The sequence below is a fragment of the Zea mays genome, chromosome 5 (assembly GCF_902167145.1).
Source record: "Zea mays cultivar B73 chromosome 5, Zm-B73-REFERENCE-NAM-5.0, whole genome shotgun sequence".
Taxonomy (NCBI): domain Eukaryota; kingdom Viridiplantae; phylum Streptophyta; class Magnoliopsida; order Poales; family Poaceae; genus Zea; species Zea mays.
Window position 1 is genome coordinate 36,409,902 of NC_050100.1, and position 15,479 is coordinate 36,425,380.

At 43.5% G+C, this 15,479-nt stretch overlaps 2 protein-coding genes across 6 annotated transcripts; both read left to right on the forward strand.

Moving 5' to 3' along the window:
• Positions 1-6,142: 6,142 nt before the first annotated feature.
• Positions 6,143-12,601, forward strand: LOC100279533 (uncharacterized). Of its 5 annotated transcripts, none has more exons than XM_008645244.3 (5): positions 6,143-6,417; positions 6,492-6,674; positions 6,779-7,277; positions 11,162-11,202; positions 11,297-12,511. In XM_008645244.3, the coding sequence occupies exons 3-5, from the start codon at positions 6,884-6,886 to the stop codon at positions 12,131-12,133; spliced, it is 1,272 nt and encodes a 423-aa protein (XP_008643466.1). In that variant the 5' UTR covers positions 6,143-6,417; positions 6,492-6,674; positions 6,779-6,883; the 3' UTR covers positions 12,134-12,511. The 5 variants fall into 5 exon arrangements, with proteins under 5 accessions (XP_008643466.1, XP_008643468.1, XP_008643469.1 ...); XM_008645246.4 differs by having other exon boundaries at positions 6,164-6,417; positions 11,168-11,202; XM_008645247.4 differs by having other exon boundaries at positions 6,170-6,417; positions 6,822-7,277; positions 11,168-11,202.
• Positions 12,602-12,931: 330 nt separating this feature from the next.
• Positions 12,932-15,188, forward strand: LOC103626225 (uncharacterized). The gene is made up of 9 exons (NM_001368320.1): positions 12,932-12,980; positions 13,143-13,251; positions 13,334-13,362; positions 13,464-13,529; positions 13,648-13,755; positions 13,884-13,949; positions 14,041-14,161; positions 14,266-14,347; positions 14,898-15,188. The coding sequence occupies exons 2-9, from the start codon at positions 13,152-13,154 to the stop codon at positions 14,938-14,940; spliced, it is 615 nt and encodes a 204-aa protein (NP_001355249.1). The 5' UTR covers positions 12,932-12,980; positions 13,143-13,151; the 3' UTR covers positions 14,941-15,188.
• Positions 15,189-15,479: the final 291 nt, after the last annotated feature.

Here is a 15,479-nt window from a genome sequence, read left to right on the forward strand (position 1 = left end):
AAGGCTGTGACCATGTGAAATTTTTGGCACAATCCGAAGTCGCCTTATCCTCCGAAGGTATAAAAGACCCCTCGGCCGAAGCGAGCCTGGTCGGTGGAAAATTTTTCACCGACATCTGGGACAACAGTGGCCGGGAAATGGCCCAAGAAATTATACGAAAAAGCGAAAAAGGCATCCATGACGCTAGAAAAGTAGCAGAGGTCGCTGAGAAAAGTGCAGAGCTCGAAGGGCAAATAGGTATTGACTAGTGGTTTTTGGCTCTTTGTTGTAATTTTTTGATTTCGAACTTGTTTACGGTTTGTAATAGTAATATAGCCGTATCTTCTCCTCCCTCAGAACCTGCTGAGCCATCTGCGGGCCCCCACGCGAAGGGGGACGACGAAATTAGGAAAATGGTCGAAGCCATCATGGATAAAGTTGTTGATCAGCTACTAAACGAAGCTGCAGAAGTAGTTCTAAGGGAAGATTAGATGCTGTTGTAAAAACATTTAGAATGTAATGTTTGTTGAGAAACATGTGTAATATTTTGTAACTTTGAATGTAATATATTAACTATTTATGGTTCTATTCTTTACGATGCATGAAACTTTATATACATACCGTTTTTGAGCCTTCGGCGAAAAAACACCTTCCCTTCTTTTCATGCTTCGTAAATAATATCCGTGTTCTCATAAGATCAGTAATCAATCCTCGTAAAATCAATAACCAATAGATCTTTCCATTTCAGAGTTTGACGAAGGTATAACTCTTCAATAGCTATTTTTTGTGCCTTGTCACTATTTCTTCGAAACAATTTTCGAATATCAATACTGAGACCCCCTTCTTGCGTTGTTGATGCAATATGATGTATGATGTTATGCTATGCGAATGATGTAATGATGTGATGTTATGCAAAATGATATTTGCCAAAGGTCGACGTTTTTTCACTGCAAGCCTCCCTTAGGAGCTTCTTCGCCTTTTACTTCAGCGGAATCAGCGTTTATTTTTCGCTATAAGCCTCCCTTAGGAGCTTCTTCGCCTTTTACTTTCAGCGGAATCAGCGTTTATTTTTCGCTGTAAGCCTCCCTTAGGAGCTTCTTTGCCTTTTACTTTCAGCGGAATCAGCGTTTATTTTTTGCTGTAAGCTCTGCATTCCCTTCGGAATGACTTTTGAGCAGAAAACTTACACTGCGCTCCCTTAGGAATGGCTTTTTGCTGCTTCGAAGAAATTACGCTGCGTTCCTTAGAACAAAATTTTTGATAATTCGAAGGTCCTCCTTGCCACCATAAATTCTTATGCTTCGACAACTTAAGCCTATGGAGAAGATATATTTTCATTATGGTAAAAAGCAAAACTGTTACAAGAGATTAAAAACGACAAAAAACACTTAAGCCTCCCATAATTGTTCCTTATTAAAAAGAAAATAATACTGAATGCGAAAAACTACTGTCGGGGTAGGATATTTGTCAGTAAATATGCTTCGACTCTGGCACAGTGCTATTGACTGTGCAAGCTTCGGACTCTTCTCTGAAGTCCCGTTGAAGGTGAGTGTGCTGACTCCCTTCTGGCTGCTGGCCTCGTTGCGTTGGTGGTGGAGGTGGAGGCTGTTGCCAAGATGCTTGGGGTTGGCTTGCTGAAGCAACAGAAGCTGCAGGGTGGTTGCCTACATATTCTGGAATGTAAGGCGAATGGTACGAAGCAGTATGCATGACTTGCTTCGGCTGACTCTGTTGCGCTGCAGCTTCTGCTATCTCCTTTTGCTTCTGGATGGTAACATGGCACATCCTGGTGGTATGGCCCTTGTCCTCACCACAGAATAGACAATAAATTTTCCTTGGTTGATCCCCAAATCTTCCTCCGAAGCCCCTGGCGCCTCTGCCCCTTGGAGCTGGCGGCCGGAAAGAGCTTTGCTGCTGCCCCGAAGCTTGCAAGGGGTACTGTGGCCTTTGCTGTTGACTCCCTCTATCATCACTCTGAGTAGAGTTGTGAATTGACCTGACGTGCCTTGGATGAAATCTTCCTCCGAAGCCCCTGGTCATTTCAGAGAACCTGTATGCTTCCTCCCTTCTTTGGCGGAAGTCATTGTCAGCTCGAATATACTCGTCCATCTTCTGGAGCAGCTTCTCCAAAGTTTGAGGAGGCTTCCTGGCAAAGTATTGAGCTGAAGGTCCCGGCCGAAGCCCCTTAATCATGGCCTCAATGACAATTTCATTGGGCACTGTTGGTGCCTGTGCCCTCAGACGCAGGAACCTTCGGACATACGCCTGAAGGTATTCTTCGTGGTCCTGGGTGCACTGGAATAAAGCTTGAGCAGTGACCGGCTTCGTTTGAAACCCTTGGAAGCTAGTTATCAGCATGTCCTTCAGCTTTTGCCATGAGGTGATTGTTCCTGGCCGAAGAGAGGAGTACCAGGTTTGTGCAACACTCTTGACGGCCATGACGAAAGACTTTGCCATGACTGCAGTATTGCCACCATACGAAGATATGGTTGCTTCATAACTCATCAAGAATTGCTTCGGGTCTGAATGACCGTCGTACATTGGGAGATGGGGTGGCTTGTAAGACTGGGGCCAAGGTGTAGCCTGCAGTTCTGTTGACAGAGGAGAAGTATCATCAAAAGCAAAATTTTCATGATGGAAATATTCATACCAGTCGTCCTTGTTGTAGAAGCCCTCCTGATGAAGCTCTCTATGCGGAGGCCTTCGGTTCTGGTCATCTTGAGCAAGATGACGAACTTCTTCAGAGGCTTCGTCTATCTGCCTTTGCAGGTCAGCTAGACGAGTCATCTTTTCCTTCTTCCGTTGGACATGTTGATGGAGCATCTCCAAGTTTTGGATTTCTTGATCCAAGTCGTCCTCCGGAGGCGTTGGACTGGTGGCCTTCCTCTTCTGGCTTCGGGCCTCCCTAAGAGAAAGGACATCCTGATTGGGATCCAGCGGCTGCAGAGCAGCAACCCCTGTTGCTGAAGCTTTCTTCGGCGGCATGACAAAGGTGATGCTTGCCGAAGGTGTTCAAAACTCAAAAAGTGGAAGTGAGTTCACCGGAGGTGGGCGCCAATGTTGGGGACTTGTTCTCAAATGCTAAGAGTTAAGAACAAGGCAACATAAAAAGTATTAAATATTAAAGTCCTTCGTCCTTCAAGACATTATGCCCCTTCGGATATAATGAATTGCGGACGAAGGTTATGAAGGAAAAATCCTTCGTAAGCACAATAAATGATAAGGAAGAATTCATATACGAAATACGAAGAATAATATAGATATTATCATCAACTTATTTTTATTTTCATTATCATATCCAGAATAACAAATTATAAATGTACCTTCGGTTTAACGAAAAGTAAAGGTACAGGCGTGATGCAAAAAGCGAATGCCAAGTCAGCGTGAACAGTACGAGAGTACTGTTCATCTATTTATAGGCAAGGGACGCAGCCCGTGTAGAATTACATTCATGCCCTTTACATTTATCAATAACTCTATAGTAATTCTTCGGGGTATAATTTGCCTTTTCATCTTTAAGTCGGTTCCCCTTCTCTGCTATCATGCCGAAGCTTTTCTGCGTACAGCTTCGTGATCACCTTATCCTTCGTCATCATCGCCTTTCGTCTCACTCAGGCTTCGTCCTGACCATACTCTTGTATACTCATGACCTGATTTCGAAGATACCTGTTCACATATTTCACTTGGAAAACATTGTCAAATCATGTTTTTGAGGACCTTCTGAAGCCGAAGGCCCCCAACACCTATTAACTTGCTTATTGGTCTAAGCTCTCATTACGATCAAGTTTTGTTTCAAGTTATAAATTTTAGGTTTTGCCTATTCACCCCCTCTAGGCGACTTTCAATTGGTATCAGAGTCTGACCCTTCAATTAGAGTCTAACAACCTAAAGTGATGTTGGCGGAAGGATCCCACAAGAGCAAGATGGTGCCATCGGAAGATAAGCACAATGAGAAGGAGGAAGAATCCATGAATTTGGGTTCTAAATCCTACAAAAAGAAGGATGACAATTAATGCAAGAAGAAGAAGATCATCATCTACGAGAGCGACACATCGACATCAAGCTCAAGCTTAATTAGAGACGAATTCCACTACAAAAGGCGACACAAAGAAAGATAGTTAAAACAAACTACTCTCGCATGTCTGTCAATTATTCTTGACTACTTATTAATACTGCAATAGTAGTCGATCCATTCCTATGTTGTGCATTTTCATTCCCCTCCTTGTAAAGCCCATTCCTATTCCCCCGTACAGTCGACGCCTAGCTAAAATTTAAAAAATACACATGGCCCCAAGGAGATTCGAACCCACGACCTCTCAAACAAATAATAGCAGTAGCTACCACTACACCACATGTGTGTTTATGTCTACATCTATAACAGAAAACACATCTACTATATCTCTCCCCAAGTCCACCTGCTATCCTTGCACAATGCGTGTAGTAGATAAGTATCACCGAGATTCTTCAATTATATTTTTGGATGGAGGGAGTAGTATTTAAAGAAGAGCCTTGCATGCAATTTCTTTTGTTTGAATAATGTTTTCAACTTAAATTTCTTTTTTACATGTGTGATATTTATTCTTCGTAATATTTTTTTCCATAGATCTGACTTGTGAGTCATTTTTATAAACCAACGCCAAACATGAATCCATGTTTCTTACTTGAAAACCCCGAACAAACACCATTAGTAGGAGGCACTCGTGTTGGGGTCGCTCATCGACGACAAGAAAAACTTGGCGACTGCCAGTTCGACCTCTAGAAACAGTCCTACGTGGCCGCATGTGCCGCTATGTACGACAAGCTCCGGCACAGCCGCCGCTTAGACGCGGTGCAGAGCGGCTGCTCCGCGCTGTCCATCGTCAAGCAGGGGGACCTCATGGTCGTCGCCAACGTCGGCGACTCTCGGGTTGTTCTGGGCACCGCATTCGACGACGACGCCATCACGTCGTCCAGCTCATCGTCCACCTGAAGCCCAACCTGCCACGTAAGTCGCTACTGACTGGCCATGAATTCTTGTGCGCTGAGACGATGGCCGTTGCCGACGTTGTATGAGTGTCCTCGAACACGATGTATGTAGAGGAGTAGCGCATCCGGTGGTGCAACGGCCAGGGGTACTACCTTGCTGATGAGCCCGGGGAGCACTTTGTTTTATAGTCTAGCCAAGAGTCATCAGTACTCGGTATGTCGCGCGCGTTCGTTGACTACTATATCGAGGACTGTGGTGTCATCTTGGCGCCAGAGGTGACGCAGAGGAGGACCGACAACAATGACCAGCTCGTCATCCTCGCCACCGTTGGGGTAGCTTTTGTGCCGGCTTGCCTTCAATTCTCTTCGCAAACACACACTTGCCTTTTTGTTTAAGTAAAAGCGTATGGTGGTACGTGTCTGATGACTAACGATGTACGGGGGAATTTATTCCGGTATGTGTGAAACGTGCTCTCCAATGATGAGACCATGTAAATCGTGACATATATCGAAGTCTGCATGATACTGATGGTTGCAATATAGTGGTGAAACAGATAGATTATAAATAACAAAATTTATGTATGGCCAGAATCACAAATTGATTATGAAACATTTTCTTATAACGGTATAACACACATTTTGTATATAAGTTATCGTAGTATACTGGTATTATATATTCCCGTTGCAACGCACGGGCATTCAGCTAGTGATAATAGAAGAGTGAAGCTCAAATTTGTAATGATATGTCGGTGGCTCATTTTTCATAACGACTAAATTCTAAATTTCTTGATTTATGGTGTGTTTGGTTCAGCTTTCTCAACCAGATTCGCTGCCGAAAATCTTGAATCCCAACCAAACGGCAACAGAATAGATTCCTGAAAACCTATAGATTTCTCTAGTTCAATTCAGAATCATCTCCTCCCCTAGATTTTCCAGATTCCTGTCATCTATGTTACAAGTTGCCATTCTCTTATAAAATCTACAGTTGATATTTGTTTCAACAAAAAATTTAAATTTTTCCACAACCGGCAGCTCACAACAGCTAGAATCAAATTATCAGGAATGTACAACTAAATCAAACGTACCCTTAGAATGAGTTAGAATATCAATGGAGTTGGAGCTATCTAAGTAGAATTCCTAGTAATATATTGTTTAAGATACTAGGTTACATTAGTACTACCGTTGCCGTGAAGCAAACATGCAAAGGATTGTTACTTGTGTCCTAAAAAAAGGCACAAAAAAATGACATTCGTGCCCCTCTACTGCCTAGGTTCACCCCGATTCAACTCCGACTTCGCGAGTCGTGTCTCACCTCTATCGCCATCCGTTCCCTACTCCACTTCAATCTGCTATTCCTGCTCCACTCCGCTTCAATCCGCCGCCCCTGCTCCAGTAGGAACGTTCCCCACCCCGGCAACCCCCCACGCTAGCTACTCCGGAGCACCGGAACGCACCGTCGCCCCCGTCAAGCAGGTCTGGGTTGCTCCCATCCCATTGCCCTAGATGGGTCGCCGCCCACCCTCACTCGTGATTCGTGGCCGTGGCAGGTTGCGCCGCCCGCCCGTGGTGCCGGCGCTGTGCTGGAGGCGGTGGAGCTGGGGCCGTGGGGAAGCTTCTCGCTGGGGAGAGCCGGGACAAGCTAGAGCGACGGACATGGGTCACCAGTAAGCCACGGTCAGGGGCATTTCAGTCCTACCTAGCAGTGGTGATGGCAAAAATCTAACATAATGGTAAATTTGGGATCTTTGCATATCATTCCTTGTTTCTTTTAAGGTCTTAGATATTAGACAGAGTTTCATTGAAACTAAGATCAGTTGGTTACCCCGCCACACAGATTGAAGTGTTATCTGAATAGGAATGCTCTGGTGGATTTGCAGCAAGAAAAACCTTGGAATGAATGTACAAGCCACTTAGGGTGCTGTATTAGAGCTGTAACAGGATGGGTTCGTTATGCTGCGTGGCGGCACGGCCTCATGGGGCTAGCACAGCAAGCCGGGAGTGGTCCTCTATTAGCCGTAGCGACCCACCCTGGCGTACTGGTGCTGGCTTCTCCCCACCTCTGTCTAGAGGGTGGGAGTACAGGATCAACTCGGAAGGGCTGTCTTATGGATCCCATGGTGATAGTGGGGTCGCTGTGAACTATGGATCATCACTATCATCAAATAGTAAAGGGGCTAGTAGGAGCTGGGAGAGGAATGAGCTTCCACAAGATCACCGCTACTCTACATCTGAGGGTGCCATTTCGTATCTCAACAGCCCAGATATCAGCTTCCAGAATCACCATATTATGCTACCGATGCTGCAAGATTCTAGTGTTGATGAATACATGAGAGGTATGTGCCTTGGAGTAGCAAATTTCTCTGTCCTTTTTTATGTTTCAGCTGCTTTTGTAATTTTTATATTTCTTGGGTTAATAATGTTTAAGATTGTTCAAGCTCAAGATCTGTACTTTATTTTTGTTTTATGTATTAGGCCTGGCACAGTGGTGAGAAGCCGTCCCACTGAGCCAAAGGTCATGGGTTCGACCTAGCCTCTCTGCAAAAATGCAGGGGTAAGGCTTGCCTATGTTATTCTTCCCCTGACCCACTCATGTGGGAGCCGCCAGCACTGGGTCTGCCATTCTGTATTATGCATCAATTTAAATTTCTGTTTATGTGCCACTTTGTCCTCTGCTACTGTTTGATTTTTAATATATTTGTTGCCATGGTTCTTCGGGCGTTACCTAGGCGTTGAGGCAGGCATACCACAGGATTCCACAAAGCTTTAGTTATGTCATATCGCTTAGTTGTCAAGGCATATCCCCAGCGCCACAGGACACCAGAATGCCTCGAAAACCATGTTTGTTGTACCAGCTATATAACATGTTTGTTTTAACAGTCATTTTTTGGAGAGTTCTACTAGAAGCTAATGTTTTATAAGGGCTACAGATATAGCATCCTTTTCTTTTCAGCCCAATGAAATTTGCTACTGCGTGGGTCTATCAAGTACTCCCTCTGTTCCAGATATAAGCCATTTCAACATTCTTGGACAGTCAAAGCATCTCGACTTTGACCAAAATTGTAGAGAATTACCAAGAACTATGACATCAAATAGGTGTACTATGAAAATATAATTAATGAAGAATCTAATGATACTTATTTGGTATTGTAAATTTTATTATAACTCATGATCAACTGGCAGATTTTTCATGATGGCAATGATTGATCTCAAATCAGTTCTATAGTAGCATTAATTTGGATTTATCCATTGATTAGTGATCATGGTTCATGATTGCTCTATGTGTTCGATTTTTAATTGGATGTGCAGGAAAGCTGCATATCATTTCATTAAAAATAGATGCAGATGTAAGTTAAATTGAGGTGCTTTGGACCCTTGCATGAATGATTTGTCTGCTAGGTTGATTTGCCCACGTTACAGGTTCTCACTAACTTTCTAGCGTAATTTTTAACTAATATTCCCTCTAGTTGCAAACATAGTTGTTAAGGCGTCCTTAAAGCGTCTCTTAGGCGCTAAGGCGTGCAGCAGATGAAAGGCGTGCCTGTCGCCTTAGACCTAAGACTAAAGCGTCCGCTTTGCCCAGTAAGGCATCACCCTGGCGCCTTGAAGCTTGCTAAGGCATCGCTATGAAGACGCCTTGAAGGTCTGCAAGGGTGGATTAAGGGGCTGGAACCCTGACCTGTGTACGCTGCATTTTGAAACGGTCCAGAACTCCAGATCCCGATTCCTGGCGGTGGCAACGCTGGTCTCTTGGCTGTGACGGCGTGGGGGAGGGAGAGAGAGCAGAGCTGTCAGCTGTGCTGGGCTGCTGGCAGCTGAGGGAGAGGAGAGCGGCTGTGGCAGTGATAGGTTTTAGGTTTTCTACTGTGTTGGGCTATTGTGGGCTTTTTTTCTATTTTTCCTGTTTCTCTCTTCTACTAGGCTGAAATAGACCTAATAAGTTTTGCAATTATGCTAGCTTGCCTATTAACTTTAAATTAGTGATATATAGATATAATATTTGGTCTAATTTATATATTTATCTATATTTTTAAGGCATCGCCTCGCCTTACGATTTACCGCCTAAGATAAAAAGGGGGTCAGTCGTCTTATGTCGCCTTACCGCCTTAATAACTATGGTCGCAAATAAGTAATGTTTCCAGCTGTTTGAAATTAGCCATTCTAAACTTTGATTACAGATTACTTCTGACATGTTGGTGTTTCAGTATTTGAAAATGCTACAATATAATATACTTTTGCTATGTTTTACAAATATATCAGAAACAAAATCATAGTCAAAGTTGTCTTTTGGACACCATGCAGATGTACAAAATGCCACTTGTTTGTAACTGGAGGCAGCATCATATTGATTTGGTATTTCAGAATTTGGGAGTGCAAACATGGATTGATAATTTTTATTTGCGAAATTTTTATGCTATAGCTGGGATAATTTATTTCCAGATTTAGTTCTGGATTGCAGATGAAGGGTGGGCCTGATGCAATGGTGAGATCTGTCTCACCGAATAACCAGATCGCGAGTTTGAAGCAACATCTCCGCATTTGCGGAGGGGAGGCTTGCCTCGGTTTATCCCTTCCCCAAACTCATGTGGGAAGCCTACGGCACTAAGGATAAAGGTCTCTCTACAAATAATAAAACAATACCGGGAAAGGCTTAGCTGGATGGAGATAGTTTTACTGCTTTTCTTAATGCTGTACTAAGGATAAAGGTCTCTCTACAAATAATACCGGTTTCTTATGATATAGGAACAAGATAAAAGAAAATCTTGAAGATTTACTATTGAAAGGATACTATTCTCTTGTGTCCATACTTTTATGACTGCTCTGGGCTGTTAGGCTGTGAACATAAATGACAAAACAATACACTTATTAGAATTTAATTAAACTACCATAGCATCTCAGAGCTGTAGGTGGGTAAGGCCTGTGCCACTTTTATCTAGTTACCAGGAGCTTGATTGGTGTGTGGCATGTTGCGTACATTGTAGCCAAAGAAGGTCGGTGGCTGAGGAATCAGAGGACAACAGTGTGGCAAGCGGTGGTTACTACTTACAATTACAGATGAAAGGGAAGGGGGAGGCACCTCTTTAGGGCTGATTTGGTGACCAGGGATCACGGGGGGGTTGAAGGGGATTGGGAGGAAATTAGTTCATTTCCCCCTCAATCCCCTCCAATGACCAGGGAAATGGAGGGGAATAGCAAGGGGATTCCTCCCCCATAGATCCCCTCCATTTCTCTGGTCACCAAATCAGCTCTTAAGGAAATGCAACTCACTATACGAATGCCCAAATGGCTGAGATATGGAGATGCACACCCTACACCATACACTAGTGACTAAATACATGCACAACATATACATAATTACATATAACACCTCCATTTCTTTCTTGACTCCTAAGACAACTAGGAATACAGCGATACTTAGATTGGACCTTCCCTTCACAAACCAATTATAACTCAATCTTCTATTCTTATCTCAACCCAACCAGATTAAACTCAACCCAACTAGGAATACAGCATAATGTTTGCAAACCTAAGACTCCTAGGATAAACAGTGGTTGCTCTGGTGGAGACCAATACGGAGAAGGGTGTGCCACTGTGCCTAGGGCTGAAAACGGTTGGTAACGTTTCATCTATGCGGAAAAGGTTACTGATCAGTCAGAATTTTCCCATATTTCTCAATTTGTTAACTATTCAGTTGCGACTTAGAATACGATACAGAAAGAAATTAAAACATCCAAATTTTATATTATGCTCTTTCTTGCTTGTCCGAACCATTTGAGCTATCTTGACTTTCAATAACCTTTTTTTAAGGAAAAGTAGTTCCTGTACCAATATGGTAGCAGTGGAATTACAAATGAGTTGACAAAATCTCATAAAGAACGTGACACCTAAGACCTAATTGCACAGCAGTCGTCGCCATTATGGCAACAAATCATTTGTCATCTGCGCTTTTACCACGTGGTTCAAGTTCTCTGCATGATCATTTGTATTTGTTTTCTACTAGATGAGCATTTATAATGTTTTTGAGTTGCATAAAACAATGATTCACTGTCACTTTGTCATCACCTTAATTTGTGTGTGCACATAGCTGTGGGCGGGTGCGTGCAACCTTTTCTGAAGAATTTTACAATGAAATCAGTTATGTTAATTGGGCATTTGTTATATGTACGGACATGTGCGTGCAAACTTTTGTTCAGTCATATTGATTGGATCTTTTTTGCAGTTTCAGTCGCTGAGCCTATTGGTTCTTTATTATTGTCAGAGGTATGCAATATGCTATCGCTAGGTGTTCATGTTGTAATAATATTCATTTCTTGCTCCAGGCTGAAGGGGACTAAATTTTATCCTCTTTCTGTAGGGAATGTCAGGTCAACATAATAGTGGTGGTTCCACCTCCTCTTGCTCTGATGGAAGCGAATATGATATTGTACCTAAATCATACACATCAACGCCCCGCAACTTCCCAAGTCGTCGATCATTCCTGTCGAAGCCAATCCACCCTGTTTCATTTCCAGAACATGCACTAGAAGCACAGGAAACTCGAAGTCATGTTGCAAGCGCAAGCTCCAACAATCCTCTGTGCTCTGAATACAAGGGAACAGGAGAACTTTGCTTCCCGGACTACGGTAGCGGCCGTCACGGGGAGTCAGGAAATTGGAGTGCTGCAAGCAGCATGGATCTTACTGATCTATCAGAACAACCCGAAGCTGGACAAGCTGGACTACTGCGTCCTAACAATGCAATGCAGAAAACAAGGTGCGACCTCTGCGAGAGGCTTCTGACAAAGAGGTCACCTTGTGGTTCTCGTAGAATCGTACGCACCGGAGATTTGCCTGTTGCTGGTGTTCTACCATGCTCCCATGTCTACCATGCCGAGTGTCTAGAGCGGACCACACCCAAGGGGCAGAAGCACGACCCTCCTTGCCCCGTGTGCGACAAGCTGGCTGGTAAAGATACCGAGCAGTGGTCAATCTGCAGGTTGAAAAATGGGTTCCCAAGGTTCCGCTCGCTAGGGGAAGGGCCTTCTCGGGTTTTCAGCTGCGCTGATGCTGGAGATTGCGTTGCTGGGGCCGTTCAGATTCCAAGATCAAATAGCATCGGGCTATTGACTCGCAGTGGTCACAAGAGGCATGCATCTTCGAAGGGAGAGCCCAGCAAAGACTCGGCTGAGACATCAAGAAATGCTTGCATGTAACTTCCTAATGCACTCAGTAGGTCTTATGTCCATGACCTTGCATTGTTATAGTTGCAAGGTCTTATGTCCATGACCTCGCATTGTTATAGTTGCAAGGTTATGTATGCATGCTTACGGATGTTTTCATGGCTTAATGGCGCCGCTAGGAAATGACATAGATATGCCTGTTTATCTCCTATCATCCCTGGTTTGATGACAAGGGGATAGGAGAGGAGAGGAAATCCCTTGCTATTCAAAAAATTTTCTTCACCATGGATCCCCTCTAATTCTCTTGTCGCCAAACTAGCTCTCGGTTATCAGGTTGCCACTTGTGCATAATGTTGTTCAGTTGTATTGTGCTGGAAATCGCAAGTAAACTGCTCATCCAGTTCTATGAAACTACCGCAATTACCTGGCCCCTACAGTCTACGGCCCTACATTGTAACACTGTATGGTTGTAACGCTGTCAATATTGAGACGAGATTTGACATGGAACTTGGTCGCTGCTCTGTATTGATCTGTAAACCGAAACGCAAATTGGATGAGGCTAGGAAAGCAAACTTTTCAGGTGCTCGATGAACCTTTCGTAGAAGGCGATGCCATTGCTTTGGTTGGTTGGCTCTGAAAGGAAGCTGCATCTGGGACAGTTCAGCCATTTTGCTGCATGTTCGCCTTCCTAATTCAGGAGTGCGTGCGTCTGAGGCTCTGAGCGGCCACATCTCCCGCCACTTCTCCAGGATCTCCATCCAGCCGCTTCGGACAGACCGAGAGCTCCTCCATATAACCCACCGCTGCTGCTTCTGTGCTACTGTGCTTCCTGCGTCCCCGTCCTGGTGATCACGCCCAGATCAAATCCTATTCAAATTTGGTAAACGTCAAGAACTCCTGGCAAATGCATTTTTTTTGTGTGCTGTTATTATGCGGACCTAGAATCTTTGCTGGACTTTTGCCGCAAGTAGAGCAGCAGAATTCTCGCGCGTTGCTCGTTCCATGCATGGACATTCATTGCCATCTTCCTCTCTCGCTGTAGGAGCGCAATATGGCTGAAGAGAAGAGCCGTCCGCGGCTGAACGAGCGGATCATGTCGTCCCTCTCAAAGCGGTCGGTCGCTGCGCATTCCTGGCATGACCTTGAGATAGGTGAGTGCACATTTTGCGCTGCGGTATGGTATGATTCCTGAGGTTCATGCAAGCTGACGCTTCGTGTTTTCAAAAATACCAGGACCTGGAGCCCCTGCTGTTTTCAATTGTGTACGCATCATGTGTCTTGTTGTTCATCCTGGCTATAGTGAAAGTAGAGAGGGAGACATTAGTCTCAGACCTCCAGAAGCCAACACCTTCCATGCTTGCAGGTTGTTGAGATCACAAAGGGCAGTAAAGTGAAATATGAGCTAGACAAGAAGACCGGAATGATCAAGGTAAAGACGATTATCTGTTAACATTTAAGGTCACGGGAAAGATACAAAAAAAAAAAAGAGTTACCATTTTTTATTTATTCCTGACGGCACTGAAAATGTGACAATTATGCTTCCCTAGGTTGACAGGGTGCTATACTCATCAGTGGTCTACCCACACAACTACGGTTTCATTCCACGAACATTGTGTGAAGACGGAGATCCAATGGATGTGCTGGTGTTGATGCAGGTCAGCATGTTCTTACGACTTGTTTGTTTCATCGATCTAGCCCACTTAATTAGTGTACTTAGATATATATAGGTTAAGCCTTCATCTTCTGGGGTTAATTATTCACTGACTGGCTTACAACCAAATAGGAACCGGTGATACCTGGCTGTTTTCTTCGGGCAAGGGCCATCGGCCTTATGCCCATGATTGATCAGGCATGATGCGTCTATTGACACTTCATTAGAACTAGCTTGTACATATCGCATTATGTTGGATTGATGGCACATCTGTTTCTGCAATAACTAGGGTGAGAAAGATGATAAGATAATTGCAGTTTGTGTTGACGATCCTGAGTACCGCCACTTAACCGATCTCAAGGAGCTTTCTCCGCACCGCCTTAATGAAATCCGTCGCTTCTTTGAAGACTGTACGCACCATTTCGTCTCCAAATCTGTCTGATTTTTTTTTTCTTTCTATGATCGTAGCGCTACGGTTGCTTTGAAATCCATTTCACATGTATTTAATTTGCAGACAAGAAGAACGAGAACAAGGAGGTTGCTGTGAACGATTTCTTGCCACCAACTACTTCCCTGGAGGCCATTCAACACTCAATGTGAGTCTGCTTTTTTTTGAGTCAGACACTGCTGGTGCAATGTATCGGAAGAAAGTATGGTCTTACATGATCGTGAGATGTGAAACCTTTGATCATCTGAATTTTCTTCCCTTCTACTCACTCCATTCCAAGAACAGACATCTCGCTTCTCAAGGAACCAAACAATCTCAAGTTTATCAAATATATACCAAAACAAATACTAATATTATGATACATAACAAGTATCATCGCTAGAACGACTAGATTAATCATGAAATATGTTTTCTTGATAAACTATATTTCCATGATAAAACGTCTATGAAGATACAAATGCTAATACTGCTTTCTATAACCATAGTTAAATTTAGGATCGTTTGACTTCTGGGAAAACAATGTTTCTATTTTGTTCTTTGAGACGGAGGGAGGGAGTACATTGACAAATATATTCACCTTCGCTGAAACATTAGCCTTCCTTTATTCTCTGAAGAATCCTCACATCATATGTTAGAATTATCTATTTTTTTTCTAGTTAGGGTACTACTTCTAATCTGTTTTGTTTTTGTTGTACCAGGGACCTGTACGCTGAATACATCCTGCACAGTTTGAGGCGCTAGATCTGGTTTCCAGATGGAACAGTCCCTCTCCTGGTCTCAGGGGGAAAAAAAATAAGCAATAACCGATCAGCCTCCTGGCTTTGTTTCAGGAGCCGTTTTGCGGTATATATAACTTGATCAAGGGATAATGTGATTCTTCTGCAAGTTACTGCATATAATATGCTAACCATGAGATATATATTGTCTACTTCTGTACATTTTTGTGGAATATTTGAGTCAACGATTGGAGTCTCTTCTTGCTTTCTGTCAACCTCAAGTGTCGTAGAAAGTGTTGTACTTTGCTACGCCCCCCCAAATTATGATTGCCACAGAAAGTGTAGTGGCTAAAATCGAATCAAAGGTAGGGTAAAGTTTGGCAAAAAATAAAAATAAAATAAGTCTACGACATGTGCCGCCGCAGTGATCTAAACAACTATCCACGAAAACGTTTAAAGAACGTCGGCCATAACTATCCACTACAGGAAAACGCTTAGGCCCCATTTATTTCGTTGGAATTGAATTCCATTTTAATAATTATAATTGAGACAAAACTAACTAAA

Bases quoted from the DNA above. Each gene is read 5' to 3' on its own strand.
- LOC100279533 (XM_008645244.3), top strand. From the start codon at position 6,884: ATGGGTTCGTTATGCTGCGTGGCGGCACGGCCTCATGGGGCTAGCACA. The intron at 7,278-11,161 runs GTATGTGCCTTG...TCTTTTTTGCAG, and splicing joins TGTTGATGAATACATGAGAG to TTTCAGTCGCTGAGCCTATT. The intron at 11,203-11,296 runs GTATGCAATATG...CTCTTTCTGTAG, and splicing joins GTTCTTTATTATTGTCAGAG to GGAATGTCAGGTCAACATAA.
- LOC103626225 (NM_001368320.1), top strand. From the start codon at position 13,152: ATGGCTGAAGAGAAGAGCCGTCCGCGGCTGAACGAGCGGATCATGTCG. The intron at 13,756-13,883 runs GTCAGCATGTTC...ACAACCAAATAG, and splicing joins ATGTGCTGGTGTTGATGCAG to GAACCGGTGATACCTGGCTG. The intron at 14,348-14,897 runs GTGAGTCTGCTT...TTGTTGTACCAG, and splicing joins GAGGCCATTCAACACTCAAT to GGACCTGTACGCTGAATACA.